Source organism: Fundulus heteroclitus, chromosome 18 (assembly GCF_011125445.2).
Source record: "Fundulus heteroclitus isolate FHET01 chromosome 18, MU-UCD_Fhet_4.1, whole genome shotgun sequence".
NCBI lineage: Eukaryota > Metazoa > Chordata > Actinopteri > Cyprinodontiformes > Fundulidae > Fundulus > Fundulus heteroclitus.
In genome coordinates, this window is record NC_046378.1 from 12,225,841 (window position 1) to 12,253,607 (window position 27,767).

The window sequence follows — 27,767 nt, forward strand, 5'->3', positions numbered from 1 at the left end:
TATATATTTGTTTATAGCTAACTGACCTACAACAGAGAAAGCTTGATTTAGTGCCAGAAATCGAGGGAAAAAAAGATTGTGGGGATCTTTATTGCATCGCCATTTTATAATCACTGAACAAGTCACGCAGTGGAGAATCAGAAATACAATTGGCTCGCAGCGGATTGGCTGTGGAACAATGTTTCAGATGAAAATTGTTCAAGAAGGAAAAGGAGCGCATACAAATCCCAACAGGGTGACTTGTGGCTCCTCGCCTTGGGGTTTTGACGGAGCTGTGAGGCGGCCAATGGGCAGCCGGCGTGCGGCTGGAGTGGGGAAACCTGTGACCCTGGAGGAGGGACTTCCTGCAGAGCCGCAGTTGGATGGAGGGCTTCTTCTCGGCTGACACGTAACTCAAATTAAAGGTATTTTTCAGAGGCCTCGTCCTGGACGCGAACCTCTCAACTTTAGCGCCAGCTTGGCTACATCGCGTCGGCAACTTCGGAAGGAGGAAGAGGGGGAGGACGAGGCGACGGAGGAGCGCGAAGAAGCCCGAGAGTTTTGTTTTGCATCGCAGAACTGGTGGACTTTGACTTGGAAGTGAGGCGAAGATAGCGGCTTCCTTTTCAAGTCGAGCTGACTTGGTTAAAATCATGCCCGTCGAAGCTGCTGTTTACACGCAGAGCCGCGCTGTTGGGTGCGTGGAAATGCTCGGAGAGTGAGGGGCAGGAGGGGAGGGAAGGGGAGGGGGAAGGTTGCAAAAAAAAAAAAAAAAAAAAAAAGTTGAAGTCGGGGAAGTTTCCACCAGCAGAGACGGGGCTTTCTCGCTCGGACGGCGGAGAGGGGTGCGGGTCCAACATGGGAAACGGGGTGTGCTCCCGCAGGCAGCGGCGGATCTTCCAGTGCCTGCTGCTGGTCACCGTGGTCTGCGGGATGATGTACGGGGGGCTCATGTCCTATGAGATGCACAAACAGCTCAGGAGGACCGAGGCGATGGCGCTTAAGTACCAGCAGCACCAGGAGTCCCTCTCGGCACAGCTCCAAGGTAAACAAACACACTGCGCTGATTGACGGAAAAGGAGTGTTAGGTTCATCAAAACCTGTGGCTCGGCATCACGTGACCCTTAAAATCCCAGAGAAAGTTGAGTACTGGTACCCCTACATCAGGTTCGTAAGTGAGTCCTTCCGGTTGCCCTCGTATTCAGGCGTTGCCACAACAACGCGTTGCAACTTACACGCAGACCTGGCGGAGTTTCTACTCCGGACGCCCCTCCCGACACAACCGGGAGTCGAACCCGCGCCCGCCGTGTCAAAGACGCGGAGCCCACTACATCACAACAGAGACGGGCCAGTATTTTAGGTCTCCAAAAACAAAGTTCCTGTTGCTACTCAATGCTGCAATTACAGGAAAAGACGAAGTAATGTATTGGCTTGGATTCATAGTAGTCATTGGTAACACCCCGTTCAGCTTTGTCACTGAGAAGCACTTTTTTATCCTTTTATTTCACATATTCTATCTAAAGCAAATAGACACTGCCGCAGGAATTAACAGTATAGTCTACTTACCCATTAGTCGAGACCTGGGGTTGCTTTGAATGCCAGAGCTACTGCAGGAATTAGATTAAAAGCATTGTAAGAATAGTGTCTCAGTGTCCGCTGTTTAAAAGAGGCTCTTGTCAGTTTGGCCAAACCAGACTACAGCAGCACTGTAACCTGCCTGTCTTTGACCTCATTCAGCTTTCTAATCATTGGATCACAGGTTAATCTCCACTCTCCAGAACCCTTTTTTTTTCAACCCCTGGTTGGACAATGTTGCTGCCTGTGTTGTACATGCCTATACCATGAAAGTCATATTAAGACCTGGATAACTAGAAATCTTTATTTTACTTGGTGCATTTACAGACAGCTGGTTGGCATCGCTATGTGGCCATCTGTACCCCAGCATACCAACTATCTCAGCTTTATTGGCAGGGCAGGAAAGGGAAGTACAGTTGCTGCACTTTCCATAACACTGGTGTGGCACAATGTTCAGGAAACTTTTTTTTTTTTTTGTCCTGCCAATGTTAGCTGTATACATTCCAGCAAAAGTGATGAGTTAAAAAAAATAAACCTTCCGTTTCATAGTTTGCTTTTGCTGCTCCATCTTCACGGCTAATGTAGACTTATTTAAAGGAGCTATAAGGAAGATATTCACAGTAAAATCAACCCAAATCATTCTCGTTCGTCACCTGGGATGGAAATAACATTCCCTATAAACAACCAGTCCTCTCCGTTAACAATGTCTCAGTCAAGTATTTCACTTTTCAAACCCAGAGGCATGGTCCAAAACTGCTTTGGTTCAGAGTGTAGCCCGTGTTTACTTCCTCATTCCTCAGCCAATCTTCTGAGATTTCCCAGGGTTCCCAACACAGAGCGTAGTATTTGGTATTTTATGTTGGCAAAAGAGCTCAGTCTGCAAACATGGAAGCCCGTAAGAGAAGCAGACCAGCAGTAGAACAGAATACAACATCATATACCTGTCCAGTGGAAGTAAAAATTCTGCGCAACAGCACACCCTTTAAAAATGCCATATTAGATTGTTTCCATTGGCAAGCTGTTATACCAATTTGAGTCAGTATTACTTATAGCTCCTTTAATGCAGCTTATAGCACGAGTGATTGACCGGTAGCCCTTATGTTCCACGGAAGACTGGCATGAGGAGCTAGAGCTAAACTGATCCCCGCCCCTTCAGCGCTCGTTCATGTGTTTATAGGTCCACTCTGTGTCTGTTTGCTGAAAGAGATCTGACTTGGAGCGGAAGAGAGGTAGAAAAGGCATTTGAGGAAATATGACGTTGCAAAACTACAGCGTGCTTTGTCACTGGGGCCGAGTACCATGGCCAGCCAGACTAGCTTTTGCCTCTCTTCGATACGATTGATGTTAGGCCTTTTCTGGGGCGGAGTTAACAGGCACAAAGTAAACCAGAGAAACTGTAGGCGTGACGTAAAAAAGGCACAATCAGACTTCCGCTGTCAACATTTTACAATATAATCCAACATGGCAAGCCGTGGTGGAGCAGAGACTACGGTGAATGATTCTTTTTAAAATAGAAGAACGTGCACTAGCAAACGAACGCTGCGTAGTCGTGGCCATCTTTTCTGTTTTGGATGAGGGATTCTCGGGTGCTGCACGTCACTCAACATATAAAGCCCGCCCACGCCTGTGATTGGTTGGTATCAGGAAGGAGGGCTCTATGGGAGAAGGTCCAGACTCAGTTCGGTGTATAGCTAAGCAAAAGTGAAACAAAGTCTGGCTGGCCAGGCTAGGGCCGAGTGGGACGGCACTTCCACACTTTAACACTAACAACTGGCTTACTAACCCACCAGCCCAACGTGGAAACGTAGTCTCGCTTAGCTTACCGCAGGGCTAACTTTTAATTAACTTAATTTAAAGATAATTTAATTAGCATTCCATTTCCAAAGAACTATGTATATGATATAAGCTCAATTTATACAGAATATTTATGCATAGATCCAACATCATCAATCATTCTATTAGATTTGTTTCTCAATCTGTATACTATCGTTTTATTTGAAAATAAATTAGTTTGCCTGGTAGCATCAGGTTGTGGTCACAGAAATCCAACTTCTATAAAGCAGCACAGTGTAACTTTTAGCCACTTGACCAGTAACTTCCAGATTTAGTGACCCTGAAGGCCACTGGCAACACCGCACTGTCACAACATTAAACCGTCTCCCTCTGTGATTTGGAATCCGATAGCAGACCAGTTTGGATCAGCAGATTGAGAAGATATGGAGCTCACATGAACAATTCAGCGATGGACCCGACCATCTCATGTTACGTAGCAGGGGTGCACTGATCCACATTTTTTTCCACTTCCGATCTGATTCCGATACCAGAATTTGGGTATCTGCCGATACCTATACTTTTCCGATACCAGAGCTTTTCTTGCTTTAATATTATTCTCATCATATTGTTGATTTTTTTTTTATTAATTTATTTTTTTAACAGGCTGTAATGAACTCCTTTCTACTGGCAAGTATAAGTATAAATGTATCCACAACTACAACTTGGGATAAATGTAAACTCACAAAAGTCAGAAAAATATTATTATTATTATTATTATTATTATTATTATTATTATTATTATTATCATCATCATCTAACCCTCCCCGATCCATATAAAATTCAAAGGGTTGCAAATCATACAAATCCAACAAATCATAGGCTTTCAAATATTATTAAAAAATGCAATACGGGGGTTATCATAAATGTTAAGTGTAAACATTCACAGTAACCCCATGTTGATAAAAGCTGTCATTTTCTTAGCAAATTTAACTGTTTTATGTAGGGGTGTCCCAATACAACTTTTTCACCTCCGATACAATACCGATATTGCAGCTTTGAGTATTGGCCGATACCGATATTGACCCGATACGATATCAGTGGGAATTATACATACTCTTACTTATTTTGTAGCGTGGAATGTTAGAAAAAGGTTTGATCAAGTGAAATTACTCAAACAGAAAAATAATTGTCAAATAAATACAAATAATTTTAAAGTGAAAATAACATTTCAAGGTCACTTCAGTTTTTTTTATTTTATGGTCATGGTGAAACATCTAAAGGTGGAGGGGGGAAGAACCCCACACAATATTATCCATTGTCCACCTGTGCAAAGTTAAGAATCCACAGCTGCAATTTCACTGACTCTGCAAAAAAAAAAAAACATTAGTCCTTAGTTTTACTAAAACAATAGAATAAATAAAATTAACACATAACTAATAACAAGCAAAAACAAATGATAATTAGTTAACTGAATAGATGGCTAACGCTCCTACTGCTCCATGTCGACATTCTGCAGTCCGAGCATGTTTTGGAGATTAATGGTTTTGAGCATGACAGTTTAGTTTACAATGTAGTGGCGGCTCGGCATAATGTACCGAGGCTCGAGGTGCTCAATTAGGTGTTTAAACAACACATTACTCACCACTGACAGGGGCTGGTCATCATGCACAATAAACTGGGCTTTCTTTTCTCTTATATCTAATGCCTTTTTTTGCTGTCCCGTGAGAGTTTTTCACTCTTTGCAAAAGTTTTGGATGTTTGTTGTTAGAGCCAGAGGTTTGTCTCCTACCTCCATGGTTTTAAAAAAAATCCATATGTAGTTTTTTGTGATGCTGATTCAAATGTGCGATAAGGTTATTGTATTAAACGTCCCAGCTATATTCCACCACAGGAAACTTGTGCATGAAAAGTTTTGCACTCAGCTGTAACGTCTTTTTCGGACTTTAACAACAAGTACCGCCACACTGCCGACATCGCTCCTACCTCAGTATCGTAGTGTCTGCTAGTTGGCTAAGTTTCAGTCAGCTGTTGTTGTGATCACATGGGGTCGCCCTGTGGGATACAACCACTGCTAGATGTAAATCCTGGAGCGGATTCAACGACTAAGCAGAATGCTGGAGCGGAGCGCTTCTGTAATGTGTTTATATCGGAGATTTTAGATATAATCTGATATTTAGTGGCTGATATCGGATTTATTTTCAATATTAATATCGGATTTGGACATCCCTAGTTTTATGTGTGATGGTGAGCCGATTCACTGAGCCGCTCCAAGCTGGATGCATCAATGATGCGCAGCATCATGTAGTGGATCGGAATTTTCCGATCTGTAAAAAGGATTATCGGACCCCAATACCGATGCTGGATCAGATGGGCCCCATCCCTATTACATAGGCGAGTTTTTTTTAGAAGGGAAGCCAACACTAAACATCAATATGCACCAAGTTCTGTATGTTGACATGAAAAATCATTTAATACATCTCAATTTAAGCTAATACTTTGGTCAAAACTTACACGGTGCTACTCTAACTTAACTTTTTAAACTTTAAGTCTTAAGTCCAGGCATTGATAATGTGACATGTTGTACGTTCATGAAGCCATCAGATTCTAAATTTTTAAATGTTGTGTTTCAGAGAGGGGAAAAAAGAAACAGTCCTCAGTCAGCTTTAACAGTTGTGGTGGTGTAGCTTTATTTGGCGTGTGTGCAGAACAAACACTGGTGCTGTTTGAAATGGCAGGTGTTGTTTGAAAGCAGTAGCCTTTTGGCACGAGCTTTATTTGGAGCGCAGAGGCAAACCAGGGCAGTACAATGACATGCTGGTGACATCAAAGCTCAGTCCTTTAGGGGGTGGGTGCGGTGTAAATGTTTACAGTGTTCAAATTCAGTTTATTTACTTTGCAACTTCATGTCTGAATGTGATCTGGAAATGATTTAAATCCTGTTTAGAGCTTCTGGCAAAGGTTTAACAACCACTGGAAGTTCCCCATTTATACAAACTTGCTTACAAACGTGTTCGGTTGGGATTTTACTTGATGGACCAACGCAGAATAGAGCGTCATGTTTTTAACAAGTAAATATAAATCCAGTTCGAGCCAATCGCCTTCAGAAGTCATCTGATCTGTTGACAGGAAATCTGTTAGTTGTGCACTCCACGCATCTTGCTTTCATGGAAAAGTGGCCTGAAGAAAGTAGTTGTTGAATAGAGAGACTATGCCGTGGAAAAATTTTTAAACTGCAGTGTACACTGAACACACTGTTACCACAGTGAAACATGGCGGTGGCAGCAGCATGCTGGAGGGATGGTCCAACTGGGTGGCATTCACGTATACCGAAAGGTAATTTAAGGTCTTAAACATGCAGCCAGGTTTACAATGGAATGGTTGAGATCCAAGCATGTCCTTGTGTTGGAGTGGCCCAGCCGAAGTACAGCCTTAAATCCAATAAATCATCTGTGGCAAGACTTGAAAGTGGATATTCTTTCATACTTGTCAGATTTGTAATTGAGTCTGAAATCCATGTAGCATTTTCTCTCCACTTCACAATCAAAGTACAGGGGTTGGACAATGAAACTGCAACACCTCTCATATTAGTGTGGGAGGTTTCATGGCTAAATTGGACCAGCCTGGTGGCCAATCTTCATTAATTGCACATTAAACCAATAAGAGCAGAGTGTGAAGGTCCAATTAGCAGGGTAAGAGCACAGTTTTGCTCAAAATATTGCAATGCACACAACATTATGAGTGACATACCAGAGTTCAAAAGAGGACAAATTGTTGGTGCACGTCTTGCTGGCGCATCTGTGACCAAGACAGCAAGTCTTTGTAATGTATCAAGAGCCACAGTATCCAGGGTGATGTCAGCAAACCACCAAGAAGGACGAACCACATCCAACAGGATTAACTGTGGATGCAAGAGGAAGCTGTCTGAAAGGGATGTTCGGGTGCTAACCCAGATTGTATCCAAAAAACATAAAACCATGGCTCCCCAAGTCACGGCAGAATTAAATGTGCACCTCAACTCTCCTGTTTCCACCAAAACTGTCTGTCGGCAGCTCCACAGGGTCAATATACACGGCCGGGCTATAGCCAAACCTTTAGTCACTCGTGTCAATGCCAAACGTCGGTTTCAATGGTGCAAGGAGCGCAAGTCTTGGGCTGTGGACAATGTGAAACATGTATTGTTCTCTGATGAGTCCACCTTTACTGTTTTCCCCACATCCGGGAGAGTTACGGTGTGGAGAAGCCCCAAAGAAGCTTACCACCCAGACTGTTGCATGCCCAGAGTGAAGCATGGGGGTGGATCAGTGATGGTTTGGGCTGCCATATCATGGCATTCCCTTGGCCCCATACTTGTGCTAGATGGGCGCCTCACTGCCAAGGACTACCGAACCATTCTGGAGGACCATGTGCATCCAATGGTTCAAACATTGTATCGTGAAGGAGGTGCTGTGTATCAGGATGACAATGCACCAATACACACAGCAAGACTGGTGAAAGATTGGTTTGATGAACATGAAAGTGAAGTTGAACATCTCCCATGGCCTGCACAGTCACCAGATCTAAATATTATTGAGCCACTTTGGGGTGTTTTGGAGGAGCGAGTCAGGAAACATTTTCCTCCACCAGCATCACGTCGTGACCTGGCCACTATCCTGCAAGATGAATGGCTTAAAATCCCTCTGACCACTGTGCAGGACTTGTAGATGTCATTCCCAAGACGAATTGATGCTGTATTGGCCGCAAAAGGAGGCCCTACACCATACTAATAAATTATTGTGGTTTAAAACCAGGTGTTTCAGTTTCATTGTCCAACCCCTGTATGTACTACGTCGTGTTTGGTCTATCGCACAAAATCCCTAATTTCACACTGACGTTTCTGGTTTTGAAAGTTAAATAAGTAATAAAAAATTAAAGAACTGTAATCAAACTAACCTTGTCAAAGCACCCGACTTGATGTACAATACAAAGACTTTAAATATTTTTAAAGGTCTCTGCATTAGATGTGCTGTTGTATCATTTTATGACCTCGTTATTGGATGGAAAGGCTATGCAAATCACTGGGTGCAGTTCTTTGTTTTTGTTCTAAGTGTGGCAACCTGCTTAGAAACACTATAACAGACAATCACTCGGCTGTTTACAAGGTCTTTAAGCCATATTAGGCAGCAATCTGGTTGTTTTTATTTTAAACACCGTAATTAAAATGAACCGAAAAGCCGTGATATTTACAAGGTTCAGGCCCTGTGATTCTGTTTTCATTATGGTAATGGCTCAAAGACATAATTAGATTTAGATGAGGGGCTGTCATTTGATTCATTATAAAGAGTTGCTGTTTCAAAAAGTCACCCCTAATTTAGTTACTGTAAAAAAAATCAGCAACCCAGTAATAAACAGAGACTCGTACTCAAGGTTATGATGATAATGACAGAGCTGTTGCAGAAGGGTAAACGGTAGTAAACCTGACTCGTTTACTCACTTCTTCTAAACACACTAAGCTGTGCTTACAGGATGTGAGGGGTTTGCTTCAATCCCTCATCCTTTTTGTCTGAAGTGACCACGTGGACGGAGAGCTGTTTACCAAATGGCCTTTTAGAGCTGGGGTTACGGCACATCTGCATTTGGGTTTTTGCACAAACTCTGGACCCAATCGTCTATAGGAGTCTTTCATCCGCCCAAGCCAGAAATCCTTTGTCCCAGTGACCCACTGATTGTTCAGCACTGTACATGGAGTTGCCCCGAGGCTCTAACCAATCATGAAAGGAGGGTTGTGGTTTATGTTTTCAGAATACAATAACCGGGTTCAGTGGTTTATGTAAAGTGGCAGAGCCACTTCTCCTAGACGTTTTGGTGGTGATTGAGGTTCAGGCTGATATTAAAAGGCTGCAGTAAAGCACATTTCTCCACACACAGAATGGCAGCATTGTGGCACTTTTCGAGCGAAATGCTCTTGCTTAACTCTTTGCGACTCAGTTACTGGACCGCACCCAGAACTTTCATTATCAAATGACAGGCCACTCCATCACTCCCGAGGCCCGGGGGTGAGTCCATATCTTCTACCAAATGTTAAACGTTGCTTTTGCCCTATATTTAGAGGTTGTAGATAGCTCGTGGGTTGTGAGCTAGCTATATTGATTTCCTGTTACACTTTGCTACAACGGGCTGGCAATTGTTATTGATTTAAATGATTCAGCAGCCCTCTGTAAAAATGTGTCCGTTCAGTTTCACTGCCTCAAAGACGTCATTGGCTCTTTTTTTTTTAAAAAAGCTTTAATGAAATCAACTAATAGGATCACGAGTTACTTCAGGATCACCAGTAGTAAACAGGGTTTTTTTTTTTTTCACACACAATGTGGCTAAAGTATTTTAATTGTCAAATCTCTTTAATGTCCATCTTGAACCACTCAATATACAGGGAGATCTCAGTAAATTGGAATATGACTGAGACGTTCCTGTTTTTCAGCTCAAACATTGATTCATTACTTACAGTGATATCTATTTCAAGCAGTTATTCCTGTTCATGTTGATTTTTTTTTTCCACAACTAATGAAAGCCCCAATTTTCTCAGAAAATCTGAAAAATAAGACTAATAAAATGTGATCTTGTGTTGGAGAAATATTACTACACGATCATGGTGAAGCCTGCTGACTTGACAGCTGTCCGTCCATCAGGGACACCCTCCACGAGGTGGGCAAGCCACAAAAAGGTCATTGCTAGGGAAACTGGCTGTTCAGAGCGGCATGTCCATATTTATTTATGGAAAGTTGAGTGCAAATAAAAACTGTTGCAGATTAAAGAAAAAACACAAATAGACACCTGGTTAAAGTGTAGATCACCACCATGTAAAAGCTTTTTTCCCAACCCCAGACAAATTTGAAAAACTCCATCAAAGTGGGCGGGGATACGTGGGAACGGGAGGGGAGAGGTTGTGTTCAGGATGATTTGCCATATTGAATCATGGAGAGTGGGCAGAGTTACGGTAGTTACGCCACGGTTTGGTCTGTTGAGGTGGAGTGTTTTTTTCTTTTTTTAAAGACAGAGCTGCTGTTATACCTCAGGGCGGCAGGGCTACTGATATCACTAGATCAGAATTACGTCATGTCAACAGTAAGCAATGTCAATTTGAAATTCACTGCAAGACCACCGTTTAACCCTAGGAGGGCGCCACACTGACGATTTTAGACACAAAAGTAGGACTTGAAGAAATATGCACCTACTCTTTGAAATAATGATTAGGATATGTAGACAGTACTATAAGAACAGCATGTTAACAGTTTATTGGTAGTAAAAAGTTGATTTGGGGGTGAGTTACGCTTTAAGCAAACAGGATGAAGGAAAACAAGGCAGGGTTTTTTTACTTCCTGAAGCCTGATTTGCCCACTTCTGGTCAGCAAACATGCCTGACCAAAGGATGCTGACGTTTCTGTCCCTTTAGTGGTATTCTGTGTTAATTTAGTTTTCTGACAAACTAAATTCTGCGTTTTATTCATGTGCTGTAAGCCATAATGATCAAAATGAACAGCACTAGATGCTTGAAACCCATCACATTGTGTGTAATCAATCTACGGGTTTCCCTTTTTCTCATGTGGCTGTTCCTGTTCCTCGATGCAGAGGGTTACAGTGGTGCCTCGTGTGTGGGTAACATTTACAACTTCATGGTTAAAATAAAGCAACCACAGTTACCACAGGAACAGGAAGCAAGCATAACATTTTGCTTGACGCTTTGCATAGATTTCACCTGCTGGTACTTGCTGGGGAAAATTTAGATGAATCACATTTGAGGTACAGTGTCTCAGTAAGAAAACAAATCCAACTACTCGGTATGCACAGAAGGACGTTTTTACAGTCTTTTGTAAGGTTTTCCAGACATACAGAAAAGTATTGTTCAATTTCAACAATACTTTTACTCAGTTAAACATTTACTTGTGCATTATGCATAAGAACTGATAAAACATTTATTCACATTTTTTGGAACTTAAAAACACTGTCCTGCATGACAAAATACATCAAACATAAAAATTAAGAAATTATTTAAAATCAATATTCCACATCTGAAGCTCTGTGCTACCATCTGCTGATTAAAACACAGTGCCCCTCGTGGACAATATAGGAACTGCAGATTTTACCACTCTTCTGGTCAGTACATGTTTTTTTCAATAATTGTTTTATCATTCTCTCCCTTTTATCTCCTCTTTCTTTCACCTTTTTCTTTTTTTACTTCTTGTTCTTCCTTTCCTCTCCTACTTCCCCATTGTACTGTCCATATCATTTGAGATATTCCCCGCATAAATCATAATAAAACTATTCACATTCATAAATCAAGCAGAGCACTACGGCAAAAGCAGTACTGCTCCACGGGTCGTATGTTTGACACCCCTGGTTTGAAAGGCCATTGCTTACATTAAACTTTACAAAATTGTTAAAATCTTCATGAACAACTGAATGATAGATGTTGGGTGGCGGTGGGTTGAGTTTAAATAGCCATTTGGCAGCCGTTGTGCATTCGGTCTTAATGGTGTGTGTGTGTGTGTGTGTGTGTGTGTGTGTGCGCGTAAGACATCCAAATTCACTGGATACTCGACCTCCCTGTCAACCCTGTGGGCAAATGCAACCAATAGAATCTTTCCCACATGTAAAGCAGCGGGTCAGCAAAGGTTCAGCACTATAGAGAGCTGTGTTGTTCTCACACTGCAGGTACGCTTCAGTTACAGCGTGTGGAGCGTGTTTTGCTTGTCCAAGGGGGAAATGCTCAGACAATGTAAACTAGATTAGTTTCTTAGTCAGAGTTATTCTAGATGTCTCAACCCTTCTGCGTTGAAAGCAAAACCTCATCAGAGTAGTGATGCGGGAACCTTTCTTAGAACCTGAGCCTTTTTTAGATCGATGTAAGCAATCACTGCAAAGTTGGCTTTCTCGCTAATGGCCTTTAAGAATCCTGGATGCTCACACATCTAAGTTTCCATCCAATTGTCATGTGAATTTTGAGCGAACTTTTAAAATGTTACAAAAAAAACCAAAATGCATCTTTTTATCCACTGGTTTGCGAAACCTAATTTTGTCAGAAGTTGACGTTGTGCGTGGCCGTAGTAAACAGGAAGTAGAGGTTGCAAACTAGCATGGACCACACGCCTGAGAAAAAAATAAATTTTAATTATTCTGTCATGTCAGCTAGGAACGTTGATGTTCCACACTGGCTGGAGACGTTGAGAAAGAAATGCATTTCTATGCATGTTATAGGAATAATATCGGGAGGACACCGTTAGCAGAAACAGTTGATCAGTCATGTGAGGTAAATATTCACTACATCAGAACTTACCTGGAAAACAACCTCAAGCGAGCGTAAAAACTGTTTTGCGAAATTGAGGAAGTTATTTTGAAATTTGCCGCTTCCATCAACCTTATCTAATCTGATATTTTGAAATGTGCTTAAGAAGCATTGGTGGAAACATGGCTGCTGTTGCCTGTCTGTGGAGTGACCTCTGGGTTTGCACACAGCTTTCCTTCTGTTACAAACAGTAATGATGATAATAGTCACGCTGTCATGGTTTCAAAGACGATTGGTCCTCGCCTTATCTCTATCATCAACATCCTCCTTGTTGCAACTCTGAAGCATTCCTCCATTAAACTCATCTCTTCTACAAATGCTCTGTTTCCATGGCTTTCACCATCCTCCTTTTTTGCCATTGTCATTTAATTGTCAGAGAGGGCATTTCCAATAACTTAAGATTGCTCATCAAGCTGAGTTAATCGCAGGTCTTCCTCACCACATAAACATATTAAAACCAGAATAAACTTTACAATGAGAGGCTTTCTGACTTGCAGAATTGCACGACTGGAAAAAGACGAACTGTATAACTAACCGGTTTCGTCTCTGCCGCTTTGTACTCTGTATGGTTAGGCATGCAGGGAAGGTGTCGGTTCAAGTTGGCTGCAGTTGTGAATGCATTATATAAAAAATTTAAATTTGAAGACTTGTTCAAGGCGGAGCACTAAATAAAAAACAAAACCAATAAGGTACATGGATGTGCTAGGCTTATTTACTAAATAGTACTTGGTTTTCTTTAGAAAGCTGTGTAGAAATAACTTTATAAAGACCTTATTTTTTAATTTTTAAACTTTTTTTACTGTGTGGGGTAGACGGTAGCTGTCAGCTACAGATGTAGTTTGGATATATCCCTCGGAGACATCTCCCCTCCTGCATAAAGCTGAGGTATTCTTTTGGAGAGACATTTACAGAGATCACCGCCCGGTTAAGTAAATCTCACGTCTGGCTGTCACATCACCCATAAATTTCACACCTCGTCTCTGTCGGCCTCGCTGAAACAAACGCTCGAGTGTCTGTGAGCCCGTAGGTTCGCCGCAGCGTTCATGTCTGGATCATAGCTCTGTGTTCGGTTGCTCTCCTCCACCAGGACCTTTCTTTTATCCTCCGTTTTTTCTTTTCTTTTAAATATCCAGTGGTGTACGAGCATCGATCACGGTTGGAGAAGTCTCTTCAGAAGGAGAGGTTGGAGCACAAAAAGGCCAAAGAAGGTGAGGAAAAACATCTAATTCCTCATAATTATTTTCATCAAAGCAGCTGAAATTAGCTTGACACGTGTTTTGCTTTTTTTTCTCCCCCCCTTAGATTACCTTGTTTATAAACTTGAAGCGGAGCAATCTCTGAACAAAGAGAAGGTGGGTTTCTTTATCTTCTCTCCTCAGACTGCGGCCTCTCTTTCTTTGCTGCTAACAGTTAAAACCGGAGTGCTGTTTGCCGATGAGAAAAGATGTTTTTCCCAGGCTTTGTAACCTTGCTTCTGATGGTTTTAAACAGCAGGATGCCAACAGCAGACTCAGCTCCTTACAGGTGCAGCATCAGATGCTGAAGGTAAGGATTATCTCAGTGCACTCCTAGATGCCCCCAGATTCACCCCACTGGTTGCTCTCCTCTTTCCTCTGTCCTTTTTTTACATGGTCATTTGCATATTTTGCTGGCTGTTATGTATGCAAACATATTTAATCACAGCGTCTGTAGTGTAGGGAAGTGGTAAACTGATGACAGGCTTTTATTTTTCTGTCAGAATCAGCATAACGAGCTGAAGAGGCAGTACTACGAGCTGAACGAGCAGCACCAGGCGCAGGGCGAGGACCACAGCCGGACGCTGGACGAGCACAAAGAGCGCTACAGTAAACTGCAGCAAGCCAAAGAGGTGGAGATCTCCCAACTTAAAGGTAGCGACGGCGTCACACGCCCTTGAGCGAAGCACTTGAAACGAAAGGTCCAAAACATAATCAAGTTGGCTAGATTTAAAGAAGCAGATACTGCGTGTGCTGAATGTGCCCTTAATGTATAGATGTTCATTTTGTGTGTCAGTTAGCAGCTAGTACACCTGAATTTCCTCACCGATAGACAAGAAAGGATATTTATGTTTTCTTCAGGTACCCTTTGCAGCTACAACAATAGTATCTCTAATATTATTTATAGTTATTTCAATAGTTAACTACTGTTACTGCATGTAACAGTAGTTATCAAGTTCTTATTGCGCAACAATAGTATACTTTTTTGTCTACTCATTATAGAGTGATAAGAAGTATAACAAGCTGGTATTAGCTGGTTAATTGGTCAGGCTAACACTAACTAAAACAGGGTTATTTTAATAAAAGCGATGGACGGCATGATTGTCTTTTTTTTTCCATAGCCTGAATAATTTCCAAATGGCTAAATTTATCTGTCTTGTTAGCAAATAAAAAGTGTTTGCCAATGATTGCTGGTGCTCAGCAACATGTGGGGGAGGGGCGCGTTGTGTAACTGCGTTCTCCATAAAGGTGGAGAAAACTCTTCTCGCTATTCGGACATCCTCTGGGATCTCATTAAAAGGGCTTTAAAGAGGAGGAGCAGCATGACACAACACCTCGGCCATTTTTAAATCGTGACTTTTAAACCCGGCCAATGTCACCATGCAAGAGCCTTTGCTTTCACACAGAGGAAAGCCCTCCATTTAAAGTCTCTTTGCCTGTGGAGAACTCTTCACTAGACATTTCCTGTATAAGAAGATAAAGATGAAGACTTACTACTAGCAGGCAGAAAATAGATCTATCCTGTTTAGCGGTGTCTTTGTGTAATCAGAGAGAAACATAATTGATGGTGTAGCTTTATCATTTAGCTAGTATGGGACAGAAGGTCTCTACGCTTAGAAACCTATTTGTTCAATTCAATTTTATTCATATAGCACCAGTTCAGAACACGTGTCATCTCAAGGCACTTGAGATGACACAAGAGTTTTCTGAGGAACAAGTTTTCTGAGGAACAAGAGTTTTCTGAGGAAGCCCAGCAGATTGCATCAAGACATTGACTTGCAGCATTCACTCCTCCTGGAAGAGCGTGTGGCCTCAGTGGACAGACGTTTGTGTTTTGTCGTTTGCTCAGTGAGAGCGATCTACTGCCACTACTGACTGGGCTTTGAGAAGGTTCACAGTCCTGGGTTGGGATAACTTGGCTAAGACACGCCGAGCCTTTCTTCTATGAATATTTTCATCCTGTTGAAGCATCCGTTTAATAGCTTCTCGCACTTGAAAATTCCTTATGTGCCTCATGTTGTTGTTTGTAAAATGAATTAATACATTATTTAATTATATTTTAATAAAACATTTCAGTGAGGTAAAAAGTTGTAAAAGGGGAAAAGGCAGAGGCGTCGCAGAGCAGGTGAATTCTAATAAAGGTGAATAATTACTGCCCTCGTTTAGTTCTTCAAGTTATATCCTTTTTGTTTTCAAGAAATGTAAAATAAGCTGTCAAACACTATAAAGTGAAAAATTCTCTAAAATCTCTGAGGCCACTAGAGGCACAAACTAAAAATAATATAAAGAATAAAATCTTCATTGTAAACATTCTTGTGTTTTGCTTTAAGCCAAGCGGGAACAAATGTTAATCGTTTGGCTGTTTCAATATCAAAATGAATCAGCGATTTTGACCTCTTTATAATAGCTGTACTAAAAAATACAAAGTATGTCTAGAATATTAAAGAATATTATCCGTCCTTTCACATGTGGTCTTTTTAAATGCTCGCTTTCTATTTGTGTGTTGTTTATAACAGAGCACGTTTATAACCTGAGAGAGGAGAATAAACAACTCAGGAAAGCCCACCATGAGATTCACACCCAGCTACAGGACGCACAGGTGATGGTTTGTCTTTACTCTCTTTCTAATAACACAATAAAAGTCCACAGCTGTCTCCATTCGTTGCATTCTGTTGAAAATCTGCTGACACAAGCCTGTCTATGGCTCTGTTCTGCTCCGTGTTCAGCTCAAGCATCAGGACCTTAAGATGGCCCACGACCAGCTTGCACTGACCCTGGAGGACCACAAGAGTGCGCTGGCTGCAGCTCAGGTGGGAAAGCAGTGATGCAGTCTTATTCTGGCCTGCAGTCATGTAACACAGGCAGATTAATACTGAGAATATGTGCTTATCTGTGTTAGTCCTGAATGTTCATCCAAGCCTTTAGGGAAAGATTATCATGATGAGTTTTTTCAATGAATTCAGTTTCTTCTAGTTCCACTAATTTGTCCTTGCAGCTACAGTTTTTCCCCTGTAAAACATAAAGGGTAATTTACCCTGGATTATAATGTCTCTTTATTGATGGACATTCAGTCTTTCTTTTTTTTTTTTCTCTCACCGCTCTTTCTGTCCGTTTGCATTTGCTAATCGGTTTTATGGCTTTCCATTAGTGCTCCTGGTTGGACACATCCTCTCCGCCGCAGGGGGTTTGGGGTCAAAGCAGTTCATCTACGGCACTAAAGCTAATCATTCTGGGATCTGTAATAAAGCCACAGGGGAAGAGGAAACAATGGGGCAGAAATTAAGGAAGGCCTTATGGATTTAATCACACTCTTCTGGTCAGACGGATGCATATGTGGGCTTCTCTTCAGAAAGAGGGCACTGTTTTATTTTTATGTTTGTGTTACCTCTGCAAAAAGAGTAGTAGTTTAACTGAGAATCTTTCATGGTGTTTTATTGCTTGTATTATGCAAAGAAGTGTTTTTATTATGCTGGAGCTGCTTGCAGTATTTTCCAGCTGGCTATAAAGCAGAGAACCCTAGCTCTCTCTAACTCAGATGTACTTCCTTGTAAATTCTGGCCCGTGATTCTGTTCAAAACAACATGCTGTTTCAGAAAGATGGCGATGGGTGATTTTGTGTCATTTACCAAAATAATGAGAATAAGTCATCCTGCAGTCATAATTATTGCGCTACAAAGCGTTGCCGGTGTAGTTAAGTGGCCTCTCTGACAATTGGCCAGCTTTATATTTAGAACAGCATCTGTTTGATTCCCAAAATTACATGCAGCAGATTCATATTTGGATTAGCTGAATAGGGACGAGTTGAACATTCAGGATAATAATTTTTGGGTGCCTTTTTTCTCTCTCTCGTGAGACCCACTAGTAACTTAGTCATTTAACTTTGATATTATTAATTTAAGTGGTAGTCAAGATAGTTCTGTAGTTTCTCTGTTTATTTTTGTTTTTAAAAATATTTAATTTACTTGCTGGCAACTTTAGATATTTAGCTTTTTAATGTATCTCTCTAGCTGATATTTGAAGGACGGTGAAGCCATTACTGAAAGCTTAAAGATCTCTATATAGTCACTCCTAACAGGTATTTTCTCCAACAGATCCAATGATGAATTAAATCAATTACCAATCAGGATGACTGTTATCGTCCACTGAATGCTGACCTTTTGTAATAGCTGCACAGTTTCCCCCACAGCTTTGCCTTTTTTTTGTGTGTGTGTTGTTCTTTAGGTCCAGGTGGATGAATTCAAGCAGTTCAAAGAGAACCTGAACAGGCAACCAATCCAAGTACAACCTGATCCAAACTCTGTTGCTCAGCGGCTGCAAGCAGCCACAGTAACAGCTGTGACCCATGTTCATGAATCCCAGCCGGCTGGTAAAGAGACGCGTGTTCAGGGAGACCGCTGGGACACTGAGTCAAGGGTAACGAGGGAACCCTCATTTAATTAATAAAGCGTGATGAAACAAAACAACTGCTGATAATTTGAAGACTGTTATTTTCTTGTTGCTCCCCTTTTAAGTTGGATCATCAAGAGGAGAAGGAGACCCACGGCCGGTCTGAGGTCGTTTCCCAGCCCGGCCTGTCTGAGAGAGACGAGGATGGAGAGGGGGAGGCAGAAAGAAAGAGGGAGCTGGCAGAGGAGGAGATGGCTCAAGCAGGACAGCCTCAGAAGCTGGAGGAGGACCTGGACCAGGCCCCTGACGAGCAGATGGGGGAGGAGGAGGAAGAGAGGGAGGAAGAGCAGCCCGATGAGAACGCCTTGGATCGACAGAGACGGCAGCCACAGCTGGTAGGCACTAGTTTACACTAAACAGAGTTAGACTATTAAAGGGTTTGTCACATTTTTAGGTTTGAAAGGTATATCTTTTTAATTAATTCACATTTTTTTCCACGTTGAAACCATAAACATCAATCCTATTGGGATATTATGTGATCAACTCAAAGGATTGGGCTACATTCACACATTTCCAATATTTTGTTTTAGTTTTCTGTATGGTTCACACTACTGTTTAAATGCGACCACCATCAGACTTGAGTCTAAATGGTTCACGACCCCCAAAGTGACTCACATGCACAGAAGAACAACGTAGACGTCACACAGCGGCTCACTGTTTATGGAGGTAGTAAAGGATGCCATTGTCTGTGGGTCGGTTTTAAAGGCGTTGAGCAATGGGAGCCCATAATGTTGTCCTAAAATCATAACTAAGTAAAGAAAAGGAGAGCATCACTACAAACAATGGCCTTTTGCGGAGCATTTAAAGCAACTTCTGTATAGAAGTCTGTGTGGCTGCATGGTCAGAGCCAGGTGTGCTGGGATTATGATGTGATGCGCTTCATCCATGGTTTTACTGTGTCTGGCTTCTTCTGGTGCAGAAATATGACTGATGTATCACGTCAATAGCAATGTTTACATGCACAAAATTTTGCGATCGGATTAAAATGTACTTCGGATTAAATAATTGGATAATACCCATATGGGCACACGATCAATTAAGCCAATCATAATGTGCGTGTATATGCACCTGGCTTTATTCAGAATAGAACCACTCTGACGCGCGCAGTTATCGCACTCCCTTAAAAAAACACAGAGGAAGAAGAAGTACTTCCATCTTTGCTAAACAACAAGAAATAGTAAACAAAGCAGTATTATACAAGTTCAACTTGCACCAGGTTCTAATTACGGTTGAAACGTTACTGAGTAAGCAACAAATTTGAGCTCTTTTATTATTATTTTCTATAGGTTGTATCAGGAGCCCCGATAGTTTTACTTCCTATGTATTTTCGGCTATTTGGCTTGTTCACATGACCACTGCGGATGCTTTGAAAACTATCAGTATACGTATTAGATCTAGTACCATATATGGAAGTCGCACAGATCCAAATATTGTTTTCTGTTTTTTGGCAAAAAGTTTGGAATTGGACCATTCAGATGGTCATGAAAAAGTTGGATATGGGTCACACAGAGGCAGGCCCGGCGTTAGCAAAACAAACAATAGGGGGGTGTCATGCATGGTGGGGAGGCAAAAAGGAAAAAAAACTGTGTTGCACATTGATTAGACTCTATTTTCCAGAAACAATACTGAATGTCAAATGCATATCATTATGCACTATTGGAGGCATATTCTGAGCTTGCGTTTACATGGCGCACAATCTTAAAACATTAAATGCACGTTTGCAACCAACGCCTAAAAGAAACAACTTCAGTTCAAATAACAAAGTGATAACTCTTCTAACTTCGGCAGGACGGCTTCACGCCTGCGCATCACCACGGCTGCGTTTTATTGTTTAGTAGAAAGGGGGGAAAAAATACAGTTCGACCGCCGACCGGATCAGCCTGAAACAACCGGCTGATCGGGAATCTTCCCAAGCCTCCTCGCCACCCCTCCCTTGGTGTGACTGACTTTGGCCACTAATTCTGTTAGAGTGGATCCTCCGCAGCCCTGTTGCCCGTTTGACAGACCCAGAGGTGACCTGCCCCGCCCCCATGGGGCTTTGCTCATCTCTTTTATCCTCCAACCTGTCAGTGCAGGGCTGCAGCATCTTCTCACAGCAAGCAGGGCGCCTGCAGCTACAAGGGGCTCCAATTCCTCACACAGCTATATGAGAGATAATGGAATCCCACCTTTGGGGCGCTGACGATTTTTAATTTCTTTCTTTTTTAAACTGTTTGTCCCGTTCCTTAGGTGTCATTGAATAAATTGCCGCCCCGGTTCGCCTGTGCCAAAAAAAACGCTACTGTCAGCATATTTATTATTTTATTTTTGAGGGGGTGGCGCCCCCTTGTGTCACCGGGTCTGCATAGAGGCAAAAAAAAAAATCAGATTTGGGTCACATTTGCCTTTGGCGTGAACAAAACCTTAAATAATCGTGAAATGGCATTGGGATGACTTAACAAACCAACACTGAAGATGACCGTGAACACGGTGGTGGCATCATCATCCTGTGGGGACGCTGTTCTTTAGGACAAACAGGAAAGCTGGTGAGGGTTGATGGGAAGATTAAATAAATAAAGGACAACCGTAAGAGAAAACTTGTAGGAAGTTGCAAATGCTTGAGACTGCAGTAGAGTTGCACCTCCAGCAGCACAGCCACCCTAAATCAACAACCCCCCCCCCCCATTGCATACAGTAAAAACCCAATTAAGTACATTGAGCTTTGTGGTTGCAACACGAAACGTAATATTTGCTTTTCCTATTGAGGCATATCTGCAAATAATTTTTTTTTTCCTTTGGATTTCTTTGCGATTTCTTAGGACAACCACGTGGAGCTGCATCAGGAGGCCCAGCTGCAGCAGCAGGCACCGGCCCAGCTGCAGCACCCGAAGTCGGCCTACGAGCAGCAGCTGGAGCAGCAGCGCCTAGAGGCCAAGATGGCCGAAGAGCGCAGGCAGATCCAGATGCGACAGGAAGCCCTGCAGGCCCACAGAGAGAGGGTGCTGAAGGAGAGGGAGCAGCGTTTAAAGGAGGAGCGGGAGCGAGAGGAGCAGCAACACAGGGAGGCCGACAGAAAAGAGCAGCTGCTGAGGGAGGAGCACCAAAGGTTAGGTTCAATATTGAGCCTCGGGATGTCATAGAGAGTCGCACCAGTTTTCAATTGTGTTTTTATACTCGCCAAGAAAAAGTTTAATCCAGTGGGGAGACCGACAACAGAGAGATTTATTGTTCAGAATCAGAGAAATGTGTGTTCTTAAGGACAAAATGTGACAAGAACGCACACAGTTAGATGTCTCTTTAAGAATCACATGAACAGGCATGAGTTTTGATTTCAGTATTTTTCAGGTCTGGATAAGTTTGACAAAAAAAAATAAAAAAGGGTTTGAAAAATATTTGTATATCCCGACTTTTTTTCCAAGTCCCAATTTCTATTTTTTGTGTCTTTCCTTCGTCTCTGACTTATTTTTTGCTCTCATTGTTTGTCTTCCCTCCCTCCACTGTGAACTTTTATTTATTTTTAAGAGGTATTTAAAAGACTGAGAACTCTAGAAAAGTTGAGTCTTGGCAGGCCAGGATTTTATACCGTGAAGACAACAATGTAGCAGCTCCAGCTATGATGTGGCTTTGTATGCAGTTCAGTTTGCATGTTTTTAACAGTGTGTTTAGGGGTAACTTTTAGATTAGAGGCGTATCTTTTCCAGCTGCCGATCACTGTTGTCATGTTGTTAGGAAAAAGGCTGAGTATGAGAACGAGGATGAAGATGTTCAAAGAGAAGAGGACCATCACACTGCTAACGAAGAAGGTGAGATATAAAAATAGATATTTGGCCCTGATCAGCTCGAAGATCCTAAAAACTACAACTGGGGGAAAAAATCCACCTTTTACCTTTTTAACATATTTATACTGGGTAGAGCTGTTTTAGTCATGAAGAACTCTGTTTTTAATCAGGACATCTGAGATTCATGTGCGAGAAGCTGAGGGACAATAGTCTGCGTAGGTGGGGGAAGCCGTTCTTAACCTTTTCCCCTATTTATATCTATATTTAATAACAGCCATGTCTCCAGTTTCCTCAATCAGAACTGTCCACACGCATATCCCCACCAACCATGAAGTGCCAGTTTAGTGTTTCAGAATTTATTCATTACTTTGCTGGACATTTTCTTTCAAAAAAAAAGAAAAAAAAAGAAAACAAATTTGGAGCTAAATACCTTTTTCCAGACATGAGTTGTCAGGATTCCTGCAGCACCAAGCTGTTTGCTTTGGTTTCTCATGAGAGAATAAATGAACACCACATGTCAAGCTCATGCCTCTTGGTCTAAAACACATTATCTCTTTTCTGTTGAAAATATATGTTTGACATTTGATGCTTAGTAGAAAGGAACCAATTTTAATGACGTTCAGGTCCAACAGACAACACAGTCATCTGTTACATGTTTGTCCTTCTTGATTCAGGATGCTGCACCTTCATGTTATTCTATCAGTAAAGACTAATAATGATCACAAGTAATGAAGTTTCACAAATCAGAAACGCATCAATCTGCAAAGGCCTTGTTGCCATGGTACCACTGTGCTAAGCTAAGTTGGTATATAGTAAATTTATAATATACTGTTATATACTGTAAATTTATAGTAGTTAATTTTTTTTCTAACTTTTTTCTTGTTGATATTATCTTTATTTGTCGTGGCAACATGCATTTAAATTAAATTAGCCCTCTGCAATGAAGCCGTCCCTCAGGGAGCAGTGGGCCTCCACAGGGTGGCGCCAGGGAGCATTCTGGGGCTAAGGGTCTTGCTCAGGGGTCCAGTGTGACAGTCTGTGGGATTCAAACCCAGAACCTTGCAGCCCCTCCAAGAAGCAAGCGCCCTGCCCTCTATCTAACCACTAGGCCTTCTGTCTTTGTTGTATATAAAACAACGTTGGAAATACTTCATGAATCAAAGTATTTAGCTCAGCATCTTTTTTTTAATCAATGAGTTAATTGAGTTATTCGACAAATGGTTTTATCCCTGATGGGAGGATTTCTTTTTATGTTTGACATATCATTAAATAGGTGAACATTCTTATTCAGTGTTGAACTGGTTTGTACCACCTGAAACCACTGATTCAGTTGTAAACAACACAATATGAGCATGTCAACATGATTAAACTAGACACTGCTGTTAGTTTGCAGTGTTTGCATTAAATATCAGAGTGAGAGCCTCTGCTGTTCGAGCTGCGTTTCTGTACAGGTGCTCTGCTCAGTTTGATCCACAGATTGTTGCAGCTTGTTTTGTTTTATTTATTTTTTTAAATCCCCGGCGACCTTCTTTTATCCACGCAACCCATCTGTGTGGTTTATGGTATTAGAACAAATGCCATAACTGTAGCGTGAAATGGAGCCACGCAGAGCAGATTTAAATATGAATAAGGACGTGTTGATGTGGAGCAGCAGAGCAGGAAATCACAGACCCCAAAATATTCAATAAAGTTAGAAGCTGCTTTCATTTTTTTGAGGCGAAGAGAGATTTTACTGAACATGGATGAGCCAGGTGAAATAATCTAACCCCTTAAGACCCAAGAACTTTGATCCAAACAGACTTTTAGACCTGAAAAAAGCAGATAATGAGTTCCTCTTCAAACATCGATGTTTGGTCAGTTTACGCGTCAATTACTGATCTGACAGGAGAAAGAAAGAAAGAAAGAAATATGTTTGAAGAGAAACCGATCATTTTTAGGTATGAAAACACTGATGTTTAGACTAAAATTCTTGGATCTTAAGAGGTTTTCATTATATCGCAGCACAAATCTAGCGTAAAAAAATGGTTTCTCAAACCGCGTCAGTGTCTCATGCCATTGGAAATGTGTACAGATTGTTTCCTCTTTGTGTTAGCAGAAAGAGACGTTCACATGTTGCACGAGGAGGAAGAGGAGGAGAAGCAACCAGATCATGGAGCACCGCCACATCAGGTGATTCTCATCTGCCACCTGTGAACGTGTCACTTAGTATTTGCTGTGTCCGTCACTCGCTTATGTCTTCCTTCTGTGTGTTTTTGTTTGAAAAATGTGACTTTTAAAATGCAAGACAGGTCAGATTTTTATAAAGTTGTTTATTTTAAACCCCATATTTAAAACATTACGTGTTTTAATCACCTATACTTTATCTAATGAAGGGTGGCGTGGACGGAGAGGTGGACCCCGAAGACGACCCCAATAACCAGGGAGAGGATGAGTTTGAGGAGGCTGAGGAAGAGCAACCGGCTCACCGGGCTGCTGAGGAGGAAGAAGAGGGGGTAGACGAGGAAGAGGAGCCAGCTGCTCCTGGCCAGCACATAGAGTCTCACCCGGGCCCGGGGCAACCTGCTGTGGAGGAGGAGCTGGTGGTGAGATGATGGGGTGGATAAATGATGCTGACACTGGGACTTGATTGGGGTGGAAGTCCTCCGAAGACGGGGATAAAAAGCTTTACTGCGTTGGGAAGTTGCATTTATGTTGTGCTTGCAGATGGCCGGGAACCCAGACCAACAGGAGGACACACTAGACGACCAGTATCAGGAAGAAGATGAGGTAACTCGGATTCAAACCAGCACGTTGCAAACTTTGAATACATTACAGTTGTGGGAAAACTCGTCATGGCTTGTATTTCAACCCACCGTTAGATTTATTTCTAATGATTTTTTTTGGTCTGTTGCAAAATCCAAGACATTTGCTGAGTTTCTTTGTCTTAAGGCCCAGGAGGATGTGGCTGGTGGAAATAAAAGAGAGGAAGAGGAAGAGGGGGTTGAAGAAGAAGGGGAGGACCCATATAATGAGGAAAACGCGGAGCAGGTGAGTTTTGTAGGGAACAGGTTTAAAACGGGTTTAAAATTGGAAACAGCCCTCCTATCAGTTATGTTGATCATGTTAATTATTTCTATATTGATTTTTTTTTTTCCCCAGTATGTTTTTGATTATAATTCTGCGCAGAGACCCAGTGATGACGCATTTTCGGATCTTATTTATTTAGAATCTCTCAGTATTTCATGATGCCATGCAATGTGAAAATGTTCCCCCAGGCAAGAGCAGCAGGCCACAGCAGAACTGGTCCTCCAGCGTTCTGAGCAATACCCACGGTTTGCTTATCCTTTTGATTAATGCCAGGATAGAAAAGCTTTCCTTTTTAGTCTCATCTGATGAATTCACACAGTTCCATTTAAAGTCTCAGTAGCTTTTAATCAACTAAACACATTTACTTTCAAGGGTGATGGCACAGAGACGCAACTTTTCCTGACATCGTTCCTTAACAAGCGGTTTCCATGTGAACTGGTCGTTGCAGAGACTTGTTGACCTCGGTTTGACACTTTTTTTTTGCTGATATCTTCCCACGTTGAGCTTTGGAGATAAAATTGCGTTGCCTTTACACCTTTGAATTTACTTCAACTGCAAGTTTGATATTTCTACTTTTTTTCAGTGTTGGTCTTTTTGTGCAATAAATGAATGAATTCTAAACTTTTTTTTTTTTTTTTTTTTTTTTTACACACATTCGTCAGGAATGCAGACACATTTGCTCTTGTTTTGTAGATAGATAGCAGCTCGAGGATTAGCTGGTGCTCAGTTATGTGTACATGTCTTTGTTGTGTGACTGAAAGTTGAACCGAGGCCCTCGAGAGTCGTGGTAAATGAGGTCAGCCAAGTGCTGGGTCTGTCCGGGTGTCAGGTTGTTGCCTGGGCTTGGTTTATCCCTAGAAAGGCAACTGAGTGAGTGGAGTTTTTAGCTACATATCACTCAGAAAGTGTCATGTTATATCTAGACTGTTATTCACAATCATAAAATGTCTGAGAGGAAGAAGAACCTTACAGGACTGAGGTAGCACTGACTTTGTGCCATTATTTGTGGCTGTTAGAATTGTGTACTACTAGATGTAATTGATTGGCAAGTATTTATATTCTGACTTTGCCAATTCTTTGGTTTCCAAACTAACATCTTGCCGGTGAAGATTCTCAGTCATCCAGGTCATGGTCATTCCAAAAAAAAAGTAAAAAGCAAAGCAACTGGACTTGTTTTTCGTAGTTGAAGACGTTTCGCTTCATCACCAGGAAGCTTTCTCAATAAAAAAAAAAAACAATTGAGAAAGCTTCCTGTAGAGGAAGCTAAACGTCTTCAACTACGAAAAACAAGTCCAGTTGCTTTGTTTTTTACTTAGTTTTTCCAAAAAAAAAAAAAAACATCTGTTGTTTTGAGAGTTTTTAACCTTCAGCTTCAACGAGTTTCCCCCGAAGCTTTAAATCAATCGTTAACAAAATGAAACGGAATATTTAGGCGACTCATTTCCGTTGTCTGTGTTTGTGTGGACCAGGAGGATGCAAAAAACCAGGATGGACAAAGGAAGGAGGGGAACCACCAGAACAGAGGAAACGAGGACGAGAATTATGAGGAAGAAGAGGAGGTAGAGGAGGACACGGCGCGGCGAGATAAGGGAACCAATCGAAGAGCAGAAATGTAGGCTGAGCAGCTGCGGTGCTTTTTTTTTTTTTTTTTTGGCTGCTTTGTACGGCCAATCATAAATAAAAACCAGCCATCCGTTCAGAATTTCTCTTTTGGAAAATCTGGGAGTCGTGCCAGGAACATAGGGATCCATAAACTGAACACTGTGGAAATGGACACAACTTTAAACGCTAAGTTGCCTATATGATTGTGTACTTTTTACTTGTTACCCGTTTTCACGCGCCTCTGGTTCAGAGAATGTAATTTTTTTTTTATATTTGCGCTATGTTTATGTGTGTCGACAGAAAGGAGAAAGAGAGAAATGTTATTCTAATATTGTCAGAGCCCTTTTGTACATTTTATGCAGGCAGTTGTATTTTTGCTAAGCTTAGATGTTCATTTATGTCGTACATTCCAACGAGTCAGGACATTTTATTATTTATTGCCGATAGTAATAACTGACAATCATAAAATGGTGCAACATTTTCAACCATTCATGCCTCTGCTGGAGGAAGACTGACATTAAGGCTTTAACCAGCTTCCAGAAAGGTGACTGGGTATTTCTGTAAAACGCCACTCAAAGAGACATTTCTGGTGAAGCCGCCAAGTGTCACGCTGCCACGTGCCTTTCCGTTCTTGGAGCCCTCTCGTCCATCCTAGTCGTTTTTAACATTTAGGAAGTCATTTGGATACGAAAGAGAAGATGCAAGCAACAATTTGAGCTTAGATTTATTTCAGGTCAGCTGCTGCTGTGAATAAAATTCACAATAATGTATAAAAAAACCTTTTATTTTGTTGTTGTAAATTTGTACACCTGTTATATTTGATACAAAAACAAAGGGATTTTTGATAGTATTAAAATCTTGTTTGTCATCTTGATGGTATGTGGAATAAAGAGGTTTTAAGTATTAAGTTTTGTGTCATTTTATACCTTTTTTAAAAAATTTGACAGGAATGAAACCTAAAAACATCGTCTCAATCGAACACCTTGCGTTTGAAAGCAAACTTTAGTTGTGCTCCGT

The 27,767-nt window shown here is 41.6% G+C and overlaps 1 protein-coding gene across 1 annotated transcript; it reads left to right on the top strand.

Moving 5' to 3' along the window:
* The first annotated feature begins 317 nt into the window (after positions 1-317).
* golim4a (golgi integral membrane protein 4a) lies at positions 318-27,657 on the top strand. Its single transcript, XM_012874802.3, has 16 exons — positions 318-1,024; positions 13,777-13,851; positions 13,946-13,995; positions 14,135-14,188; positions 14,382-14,532; positions 16,395-16,477; positions 16,605-16,688; positions 18,100-18,291; positions 18,390-18,659; positions 21,123-21,409; positions 22,033-22,106; positions 24,178-24,251; positions 24,455-24,664; positions 24,786-24,848; positions 25,011-25,109; positions 26,618-27,657. The coding sequence occupies exons 1-16, from the start codon at positions 838-840 to the stop codon at positions 26,762-26,764; spliced, it is 2,100 nt and encodes a 699-aa protein (XP_012730256.2). The 5' UTR covers positions 318-837; the 3' UTR covers positions 26,765-27,657.
* Positions 27,658-27,767: the final 110 nt, after the last annotated feature.